Here is an 11,095-nt window from a genome sequence, read left to right as displayed (position 1 = left end):
TCTGAAGCCCGGAGACCTGGTGTGTTTGAACAGCCACTGAGTAAATATTGTATCTGTGAGTGAAAGCATGAATCATACTAAGTAATATTTGAAAACGTTGTTGGAGGCTGAATCGGACGCTCTGTTGAAGGGTATAACCGCATTTAAAAGGTGACAAAATGTTTATTCAGGCTTCAGGGAAGCTGCGGTTCAGCCGCGGTGCGCGCTGCCAACCAACATACACTCTTTTTTTTGTATGAAAGTAAAATTTAAGCTACTTCAAAAAACACTTTTGAGAGTCTGTGGGATTGCCCTCTGTTTCTTCTCTGCAGAATCTAAATATATGCACGGTGACAAATAGTCCAAATACAGTAGCACCCAACTGTGATGTGGGGGTGGTGCTGAAATAACAGCTCCCAATCAATGTGCGCGTCTCCAAAGTCCCAGTGTTGGATCCTCATTCCGCCAAGAAGGTCGCAGAGAGTTTCAGCTCCCACCTGCAAAGGAAGCAAAACTTCAACTAAGAGCGTCTTTAACATGAAGAGGCAAAACGCCAGGACTCTCGCCCTCATCATCAGCATCTTAACCTACCTGGTGGTCGGAGCTGCCGTGTTTGACACTTTGGAGTCCAAGCAGGAAAAAAGTCAGAGGAGAAAACTCGAGGCCAGAAAATATGAACTTATGCGCAAATATAACTTGACCAAAGAGAACTTTGACGAACTGGAGCTCGTCGTTTTGCAGCTGAAACCTCACAAAGCCGGGGTGCAATGGAAATTTGCCGGATCCTTTTACTTCGCCATCACTGTGATAACGACAATAGGTGAGCACCAGCCTACTGTTTAACCTGTTAAAGGGCGAAATCGTGTTTTTGATGAGTTTGAAGCTAAACGCATTCCATAAAAAGATACTCGATTTATGACAATAATATTATACCAATAACGGTTAACAAAGGACAAAGGCAAGGGCATATATTTCTGGTTTTATCCTGTGTTTACATTGTCTCAGTTAACAGCAATGGATCAGTCTCGGAGACAAAGGCTGTTAATTCACAGCGTTAAAGTCAGTTTGAATAGCGTGGTGGGGGGTTTTCCTCTCACGTGATAATTCAGTTGCAGTGGGTATTGGTTTTGTGTTTGCTTTAATTCCTTAAATTTGACTCAAGCAACAGTTTTGAAAAATGCTAAAGCTATCCACCTTGTACAGATAATCAAATCAGCTGAGGGACTTTGTATCAGATACCAGCTTCATACCAGAGTTACCCAAACACAGAACTGAGTAAACAAAATGAAACTGCTTCTTCATCACTGTCTCATCTGATGTGTACTGCGGCTGAGGTGTAAATATCTGCTGTGTTTTCAGGTTACGGCCATGCAGCGCCCAGCACAGACTCAGGGAAAGTGTTCTGCATGTTCTACGCTCTCCTGGGGATCCCGCTCACCCTGGTCATGTTCCAGAGCCTGGGCGAGAGGATCAACACGTTCGTCAGGTACCTGCTGCACCAAGCCAAGAAGTGCCTGGGAATGCGTCAAACGGAGGTGTCCATGGCGAACATGGTGACCGTGGGCTTCTTCTCCTGCATGAGCACCCTGTGCGTGGGGGCCGCGGCGTTCTCCTACTGCGAGGGCTGGAGCTTCCTCCACGCCTACTATTACTGCTTCATCACGCTCACCACCATCGGGTTCGGCGACTACGTGGCCCTGCAGAAGGACCACGCGCTGCAGAACGACCCCCGGTACGTGGCCTTCTGCTTCGTCTACATCCTGATGGGCCTGACGGTGATCGGGGCTTTCCTCAACCTGGTGGTGCTTCGCTTCCTCACCATGAACGCCGAGGACGAGCGGAGGGACGCCGAGCAGAAGGCCCTGCTCTCCGGCGGGAAGTCCAGAGGAGAGATGGCTCGCCTGGTCCCGGTCTCCGCCTCCACCTCCTCCACGCCCGTCGGAGACGACAGCGCGAAGGCTAAAGATTTAAAAGGCGTCTACACTGAGGTGCTCCACTTCCAGACAATATGCTCCTGCCTGTGGTACAGGAGCAGGGAGAAGCTGCAGGGCTCGATCCCCACCATGATCCCTCAGGAACTCGCCTTCTCTGATGCCTACCTGCAGCAGAACAGTAACTATCCTCACTACTTGGAGCCTGGATCTACAGGCTGCGTGTGCAGTCCACGTCAATGCACGAGCATAAGCTCCATAACAACGGGCCTACACATCCTCTCTCCGTTCAGGGTGTTCAAGAGACGCAGCTCTGTGTAGCCTCCAAAACACAGCAGATTACAGTACAGCACAATACAGTCTATACCGCCGAGTGGACAGTAGATACTTGGCAGTCCTCGCAGCAAAGACATGAATACAAGTAGATGTTTGTGGTGCTATAATCCCAGTAATCCAACAGTAGAACATGCAAAAGAGGAAAGCAGCAAATTCTTATTTATTTGAGCCGCGATGTTTTTGACTCAAAGTCAGTTGTGTGTGCTTTGCCCGGTGGTGTAGCCATCAGGAAAACCACTGGGTTACCACACGCCTACCGCAGACATACTGCAATGCACGTGGTACCCAGAGTTACACAACATGCAGGCAGCAGCACAGTGGCAGAGCAGGTGCCGCAGGGTCGAGTGAAACGCTCCAGGCCGCATGTAGCCGACAGCGTAGGATCCTGACTGGTGACATCAGCCGCAGTTTGGCGCCGCCAGGTCATTTGGTTTCTCCAGAACTCAGTCCAGACAAGAGCGGGTACTGGTCCACTTCATGGTGTTTCCCCATGTGCTGCTTCCATCAGTCCTTCAGTGTAGATACACACCGGCCATCCAGGTACATCCAGATGCAGCTAATGCACTACCAACGCTGCCTGACGATCTTTCTGCCTGTTAGCAGTTAGAAAATTATCACCTCTTATCATTTCATTGTTTGTTTTACCGCAGAGTCAGAAAAATACAGAAAAGCTGACCTGATTAACATCGGGACAGGCTAACAAAAATACAAAATAGATCCGTAGATTTTGGTTCACAGATGTCTTTCAAAGTACCTGGTTGGGGTGTGAATCTAAGAGCTGCGTTTTTCCTGTTTTTTTCTGCTTTGCCATGCTTCTCTGTGTGAACTTCTCTCTCCACTCGGCTCTTTTTGACTTGAAGGACTGTGCAGCTTCACAGAACTCAGTGCCTATCAAACCAAACACATCAGTTGTCCAGATATAGCAGTAAGTAGTAAGTGTGTAGAGCTGTCTAAATCACTTCTGGACCAAAAAGTAGATGCAAATCATTGTTAGTATTTGTTATAGCCTGCTTGGAGTGCCAGATGGGAGGGGTTTACCATATTAGAACAATGGATAACATGCAAGTTGTCATTCACAGAAAAGTATATTACAGTACAATGACTCTCAAACACTTTCCTGATTGTCTCACTGGAAAAATCCACCCTAAAAAACAGTTATTGGGGATGTACCTTGAATTTCTAGGGCCATTTTGTTGTTTGGTGGTATATTTTTTATTCCTGTGTATAACTGGCCAAACTTAAATGCAGAAAATGTTTCAGAGATATAAAACATCAGCTGTAAACGTCAGGTTTTGGTGTAAGTCCCTCAGAATCAAAGAGCGAGGGCTTCTTTCTAGACTCACCATTTTGCAATAAAGTTCAACAACCATACAGGGAGAAATCCATCGTAGAAGAGGCAGAGAGACCAATTTCTCCACCGACAGTAGTCTCAATAGACCAGAATGCAATGCAGCCACAAGACATGATGTTGCATTTTCAATAGTTGACGCAATTCTCGTTTTTTACTCAACTGGAAAACAATCGCTCTCTCCACCTACATGTATAACCCACAGCTGAATGCAACACGTTCAGGCCCCTTCTCTTGGGGTTGTTGAAAGGCATTCTGGGAAATGTAGGAAATCTCTAACTGAAGTAGAAGCAGACGAGGCAGGTTGAGGGAAAGTGGGTTCACCAAAAAAGTAAATTACAGCACTTGATCACAAAATAACTCCTAGAATGCATTAAACATCACAAATTGATGAAAAATAATAATGTAAGAGTATAATATCTGAGGTTGGATTTTTCCTTTCACTTTCTGGAACTCATTGTATTGCCCTATGTGGTAAAAACCCCACCCATCTGGTACACCGTGCACATAAAAACAAATGCCAAAAATGACTTGTAAATACTATTTGATCTAGATCTGGTCTCCATTGAGAAACTGGGACTGGGTCGGGTCTACATCCAGGAAACTGACCTGCTGTGTTGCACTGTACTTCACCGAACTAGGCACCGCATTTATGTACAAGTAGATACTGTTTGCACATGTTAATGAAAGGGAAATAATGACTAAGATGCATTCCATTTTTGGTAATTAACAATTACTAACCCAGAATACAACAGCCTATATTTTATGCAAGTACTGTATTAGTTTTAATGGACTTTATCAAACAATAGGACTACATCATCATGTTGCACTACCATAAACAGGTTTCTCTGTTTCTTACTTGGAAATGTTATGTGCAAAACAACATTTTGTAAAGATGACAGGACCAAAATAGTACTTGAAAACATTCTGAGTACTTGAAAAAAAGCACTTTTTTTTAATCTTATCTTGCAAGGGATGTGTCTACTTTTGAGACTCTTCAAGAGTCTGGCAACATAAATCAAGCGCACCTCATCTAATTCAAATATTTGAATCAATATTCCACTATATTTTGCCCATGTTTGGAAAGCAGCATTCATAGAAGAACATTAAAAACATGGAGGCTTTTCTCCAACAAGTCTGAGTGTTTCTGAGTGTCACTAATGTCTTCCTTCACAAATCCATGACATCTGAATTATTAATAAGATATTCCCAGTATGTGTTCATGCTCTATCCCTAATGTTGATCACTGTGAATGATTATCACTATAATTAAAGTACTGTCTCTACAATCTAACAGCTAAAAAATTGTATCATAGTATATAATGATTGGTGATTCAAAGAGAAAAAATGTTATCTCTGAAATTATGTTGTACGCAAGATGTAGGATTTTAATATAAGATGATGTCATTCAATTTTGCTACAAGGATCTCATATGAACCTCAGTATTGTTTATGCACATGTACTGTGTGAGAAAAAAAACCCTGCTGAATGTATAGAAATCACAGTTTGGTCCAGATGGTTTCCCCATGGGAATTTTGACTGAAGTCCAGTTCTGGACAACCTACAGCAGGTTAGTCACGGGCGAGAGTATGGTGGAGTATGAGTATGTTGTGGAACGTGTGAGTTTATATCGGATCTTGTTATCGTTATTTTTGTCCTACCTTATTTTATGTGCGTCTGGTTTTGTTTGACTTATACATTTAATGTCTATCTTGAGGTGAAGACATGATGCTCCATCACATATGCACTTGTCTTTATGTTTCTGGATGTTGTTATTGAGCTGGTCTTGGTCTTGGTCCTACCTTGGTGGATTAACTTTACCAGTCTGGATATATAAAGGTCTGTTAGTCACTCAGTCAGTCAGTCAGAGTTAGATAAATAGAAGTAACACGTTGAGTTGACTTTATAATACAGAAGTGCAGGACTGATGCAGTGGAGAGCATCAATAAAGAAAATGATGAACACAAGGTAATAAGGCAGAAGAAGAAATCAAATCTTATATAAGTATATAAAAGCAAAACTCCACTAAGAACTGAAGTATTCCATCAAAGTGAAGCCCAAAGGACAGCTGATCCTGATGGCACAAAGGCAAGATATACATACAATTACAAAACAACTGCCTATTTTCATTTCTTTTTTCCTCTTCAAAAACATTTTCTTATGCGTTCTCAGTTGTTGAGCATATAGAGCAATTAAGGTTGTACCTTGTTATCAAAAATTGCTTGCCATTGCAACATCAAACCAGCTAGAACTGGCCTTGTGCCCGTGAATTTGCCTTCAGCCATTAGACGCGCACAGAAAAGCAACAGAAGGAGTATCCATTCGACAAATCCCTGTATTGACTCCCTGTGGTTGGAGCATCTGCTGTTTTCTACTTTGGCCATAGACCTGAGTATCTATGTCAAAGACAAAAATAGTTTCACTGAGAAGGTCAGCTATTGCATTACGTCACTTGGTTTCTTCTCTAAGACCAACTGTTTTTGGAGATTAAAACCGAACTGGTGTCTGCCACATATTTAGGCCAATTTAACAGGGGTGAGGAGAAAGAAATGAAGTTGTTGCAGCAGCCAAATAAAGTACAGGTTTGGATTTGTTGTAGGCCTATAGGCTACAGAGGATTTACATTTTTACTTCTTCCACCACTGCATTTAATGCACCTTGCACCGTGATTATATTTAATTGAACAGATGTGTTCGAATAAAGCAAACCCCATCGCCTACAGCTCTATACTTCAATGCTCCTACATCTTGGCTCCATAAACCTTTATTCCCTGCAGGCCAAGTGCCAAACTCAAGTTCATAAGTGTGATGCTCTTGAACGAACCCCCGTGACGTCACACGCGGACGGAGCCGCCTCTCTCATGAAGTTCAATGTCCAAAACAAGTCGCTGAAGCTCCAAAATGGACCTGAAAGAGCTGGCTGTGAGTGCATTCTGGCAGAATCATAAGAAAGCCGCTCTGCTGATCGGCGGAGCAGGTGTTGCTGTTCTCGGCCTTGGTCTTGGATATAAATATTTGCGAAAGCCAGAAAAAGTTTGTCGCGTAGGCGTGGTGTCGCAGCTCCTCGTTCACCCCCTGAAGTCTGGGAAAGCTCTGTCTGTGGCGCTCGCAGAATGCCAGAAAATAGGTTTGAAGTATGGAGAGCTGCAGGATCGGTGAGTGTTGCGCACGAACATCTGATTTGACGAGTTACACCAGAGATTACAATGCTCACAGTGTTAGGTTACTGGCAGAAACACATGAATCAGCTGCTTCACATTGCAAAAAACCCTCCTTGGCCACACAGACTTGGCCTGCCTCCTTTAATGAGAGCATGTGTTTCCCACTGTGCAGCAGAGAGATACACATGGTTCCCAAGTGTCTTATGGGTCTGTGCATTACTATGAGCTTGTGATTGGATGACACTTTGCTAAGGTTACATTAATGTCTTGAACCAATTAAGGCATCCCACTTAATTAAGATTTTAGATAATTATGAAATTCGTGTACAAACATGCGTAATACTTGATATAAATGCTATTAATGATTTCTTATGGAGTCCAGTTCTTGCTGTTATTTTATTGCCAAAGAGCTTTTAAAGTAGTGCAGCATCTCTTTAAGGCTGTTTTACTTTGGCCATTTTGCATCCCTGCAAGTGAGCAAACATTCAGTTTAATTAAGGAGAAGAACACAAAATGACATGAAAAAAACAAGTCACAACTGCTTTTGTTTTGATTCCCAGACATTGGCTGGTGGTTTTGGAGGGCCATTTTGCCTCCCTCCTAATAAACATAGAATTTAATTCACTCTGGGACACAAAATGGCACAAAGGAAAGCCACGCACAACTGCTTTTGTTTTGATTACAGACATTGGCAGTTGGTTTTGGAGGGCTAATTTACCTCCCTCTTAGTAAACATTGAATTTAATTTACTTTGGGACACAAAATGGTGCAAATGAAAGAAACCCACAACTGCCTTTGCACTGACACTGACTGGTGGTTTTGGACAGGAATTTTCCTTCCCTCCTGTTAAAAACATCAAGTTTAATTCAGTCAGGGACACAAAATGGCACAGATGAAAGCAGCCCACAGTTACCTCTGTTTTGGCTGCAGACACTGGCTGGTGATCACAGAGGACGGTCACATGGTGACGGGCAGACAGGAGCCTCGCCTGGTGCTGGTGTCTCTGAGCTGTGACGCAGGCCAGGTGTGTCTGAACGGCCCCAACATGGAGGAGCTCCGCATCCCGCTGCAGCAGCCTGACCGGCCCGTCGTCGACTGCAGGTCGGGACAGAGTTTTCACTTCGGCACCGTAGTCTTCACTGATCGGATCAATAGCTGCTCATGTTTCTTGTTGACAGTTAAAATTTGTTACCAATAACTACTTGACTGCAGGTTGATTCAACATTTTACCTACAGTATGGCATAAGAAAAAATATATCTATTACATTCATTTTTGAAAATATAGAGGATACAGACTGTAAAAGTGTAATCATTTTGTCAACCAAGGACTTCAAGTTACCCACTGTTCCCAAAAGAGGACCATAATTATTGAGCTAAATGACTGTGTAAGTGTAGATATCCTGTCTCATTTTGGAACAAGTCCCTGGTTTACACAGGAACTCGTATACACTTGTATACACGTATTTTGACAGAATCACTTAGTTTAGTTTTCCGCTATCTGTTTTCAAACTTCTTTTCGTGCTCCAGGGTGTTCAGCGCTGACATTCAGGGCCGGGACTGTGGCGGCGAAGCGTCCGCCTGGCTCACTCGTTATCTTGGGACAGAGAAAACCTTTCGCCTGGTGCACTTTGAACCCCAGATGAAGCCCAGGAGGCCGGCGGAGATGGAGCCGCTTTTCCCACAATATGAGGTAAAACTGGGCCTTGTACTGAAGTGTGATTTCCTTTTTTTTTTTGTTTTTCCTGCATTTTATTTTGAGGATTGCAGACACAGCTCTATTGATTTCTCAAGAGAAGTTACTGTTTTTTTGCTTTTTGTTTGCTTTTATTCTCCCTGATCAAATGCCGGTGTGTTAATAATTGAAATCCCAGTCAAATTTGGCTTTTATGGCTGACCTTTAGTTGTTCATAATGTCGAGGGTTTACCTGAAATTACCTGTTGCATGCAGGAGAACCCGATTTCCCTTTGTGATTCTATATTCTTGGTGTGTTTACGCTCATCCAGCAGGTGGCGTACCCTGATATTGGACCTGTGATGCTGCTGTCGGAGGCCTCGGTCCGGGACCTGAGCAGCAAACTGGACAATGACGTGACGGTGGAGCGCTTCCGCCCCAACATCGTCATCGGTGACTGTGAAGCTTTTGATGAGGTGATGCATCCACAAGTGTTGCTCTGACTTCTTCTGTTTTGCCTTTTGATTTCTCTCTAAAGGTGACTGCATAAATTTACACATGAACGGAAATCTGATTTTTCTTTTTAAAGTTCTGGAAACGCCTCCGATCTTCATTGTGGTCTAAACAAAGACAGCCATGAAAGACAGACATGAAAACATAAGATCAGAGCCACAAAGGGTTAAAAAAAAAACAACAACTTATTTTTTATTCCTCTGTACACTCAGCTTACGAAGTTTTGTTTTTTCTCCCTCTGAGGATTCATCATTTCGGTCCTACGGCTGACTAATACCTTGTCCTTTTCAGTATGAGCAGTGTGGGCTAATTTTATCTCAGACTGAAAAACAAATGCCATTTTTTTTTTTTTTTTTTTTTTTTTTAGGATTCGTGGGAAGAGATCCAGATTGGCAGTGTGCGGCTGCAGCGTGTAATGTCATGTGGAAGGTAACATGGTTGATGCTTCACATTGGTTTTAATCAGAGCCAGAATCACTTTATTTACCAAGTACAGCGAATCCAACGCTGTACTGCAGGGTTGAGGGTTTGATTCCCGGGCTAAAGAAAAATGGAAATGTAAGGCGCTTTTGATTGAAGCGTCCACTTAATGTTATATGTTAGAAATACACATGAATTTCTCTTGGGTTATATTAGTGCAAGGATGTATGAATAGCAACATTTACCCTTTCACAGGTCACATTTTCATCATTAGTGATCCATAATTACTGTAAAAATAGACATTTGCAAAATGCAGTGCAAGCTAACCTCTAACTTTTGTTGTTGCCAGATGCATTTTCACCACAGTTGACCCTGAAACCGGTATAATCAATAGAAAAGAGCCTCTGGAAACTCTGAAAAGGTGAGATATTAATGAAATATTATTCAAGGGAGGTTGATATTTGACATTTCGGGCCAATATGGTTCAGTATGAAAGGACTTTATTTCCTCTCACTCAATTTGGTGTCGGTGAATTTTTCATTTCTTATAATAAATAATAAATAATCATGCCTTTTTTTGTGTGTATTCTTGAGTTTACCTAATTTATTCATAACTGCCAACACAAGAGTTTTCCTTACTTTTGATTTAAGGAAATTTAAATATGATTTCCATCCTGGAAATGTCAGACAAATTGATCCAAATGGAAACTTTCCCTACTCTCACCAGGCACTCTATTATAAGACATGGAAAGCCCTATGTATGTTGTTATATGTAATCTTATATTTATATAACTTGATAGTGACCTTTTTTACCAGTCAATGTCAAACCTAAACGTCCTCTGACTTACTCTGATGCCTTTTTTCACAGCTATCGCCTGTGCCAACCGTCGGAGGCGCACATATATAAAAAGTCTCCGCTGTTCGGACAGTTGTTCACGGTGAAGAAGACGGGGATCCTGCAGGTCGGCGATGTGGTCTACAAGATCAGCCGCTGAGAGAGGAGGAAAACACACCGACGATTCTCTGTCACGTGTTTGAAGGAGGAAGAGGGTGTCTGTTATGAGCCCGATTAGCACAGTCGACACTTAAGAAAGCACTTAAAATATATAGATATCATATAAAATAATAGGATACGAAAAGAATAAAAAGTACAAAATAGAAGAAAAAAGATCAGACTGTATTTTTTTAAATCAGCCCATTTGATTCACAGACAGAGAAACGAATGCGCTGAAAAATACATAATTCATTATGGACTTAAACTGAAGGAGAATAACCAAGTACCTTTAATTGTGTATTTTCTTTATTGTTATGCTACTGGGATGTATCATTGGACAGTCATAACATGTATCATGTTACATAACACTAATGAGACCTGAATTAAACACATAAAGTATCTATCAATTCCACATTGTGTACACTACCTATTGGATCCTGAAAGTACATGTTGCTATTAAGAAACATTAAAGATATTAAAGAAATGCAGCTGGTCAGAAGTCTTTGCTGTGGAATACTTTGATCTTTATATACAGAATTATTCCTGCACCAACCAGCACAGAAGAGCACTGCTATCCATAACCTACAGTACTGAAAAAGTACCCTAACATTTTGGTATGTTATCTAATCAACTGCTGAAAACTCATTCATATGAATAATTAACACCCACACACACACACACACAAACACACACATTCCCATTTCAACATTTGAAGGGTTGCTTTCCAAAATTGGATATCCACTGTT

The 11,095-nt window shown here is 42.2% G+C and overlaps 2 protein-coding genes across 2 annotated transcripts; both read left to right on the top strand.

Annotated features, from left to right (window-relative positions):
* Positions 1 to 516: 516 nt before the first annotated feature.
* Positions 517 to 2,231, top strand: kcnk3b (potassium channel, subfamily K, member 3b). Its single transcript, XM_071519623.1, has 2 exons — positions 517 to 799; positions 1,339 to 2,231. Exons 1-2 carry the CDS (start codon positions 517 to 519, stop codon positions 2,229 to 2,231), a joined length of 1,176 nt encoding a protein of 391 aa, XP_071375724.1.
* Positions 2,232 to 6,450: 4,219 nt separating this feature from the next.
* marc1 (mitochondrial amidoxime reducing component 1) lies at positions 6,451 to 10,808 on the top strand. The gene is made up of 7 exons (XM_071519636.1): positions 6,451 to 6,747; positions 7,683 to 7,853; positions 8,280 to 8,442; positions 8,757 to 8,900; positions 9,305 to 9,366; positions 9,706 to 9,777; positions 10,224 to 10,808. Exons 1-7 carry the CDS (start codon positions 6,494 to 6,496, stop codon positions 10,348 to 10,350), a joined length of 993 nt encoding a protein of 330 aa, XP_071375737.1. The 5' UTR covers positions 6,451 to 6,493; the 3' UTR covers positions 10,351 to 10,808.
* Positions 10,809 to 11,095: the final 287 nt, after the last annotated feature.

This window comes from Centroberyx affinis, unplaced genomic scaffold (genome assembly GCF_046629955.1).
Source record: "Centroberyx affinis isolate AG114_WGS23_722 - 3 ecotype Tasmania unplaced genomic scaffold, CSIRO-AGI_Caff_v1 ptg000058l_1, whole genome shotgun sequence".
NCBI classification, from domain to species: Eukaryota; Metazoa; Chordata; class Actinopteri; order Beryciformes; family Berycidae; genus Centroberyx; species Centroberyx affinis.
The sequence above is the reverse complement of the archived record's forward strand: the minus strand, read 5'-3'. Positions and strand labels throughout refer to the sequence as shown.

Bases quoted from the DNA above. Each gene is read 5' to 3' on its own strand.
- kcnk3b (XM_071519623.1), top strand. From the start codon at position 517: ATGAAGAGGCAAAACGCCAGGACTCTCGCCCTCATCATCAGCATCTTA. The intron at 800-1,338 runs GTGAGCACCAGC...CTGTGTTTTCAG, and splicing joins CACTGTGATAACGACAATAG to GTTACGGCCATGCAGCGCCC.
- marc1 (XM_071519636.1), top strand. From the start codon at position 6,494: ATGGACCTGAAAGAGCTGGCTGTGAGTGCATTCTGGCAGAATCATAAG. The intron at 9,367-9,705 runs GTAACATGGTTG...TGTTGTTGCCAG, and splicing joins CGTGTAATGTCATGTGGAAG to ATGCATTTTCACCACAGTTG. The intron at 9,778-10,223 runs GTGAGATATTAA...CTTTTTTCACAG, and splicing joins CCTCTGGAAACTCTGAAAAG to CTATCGCCTGTGCCAACCGT.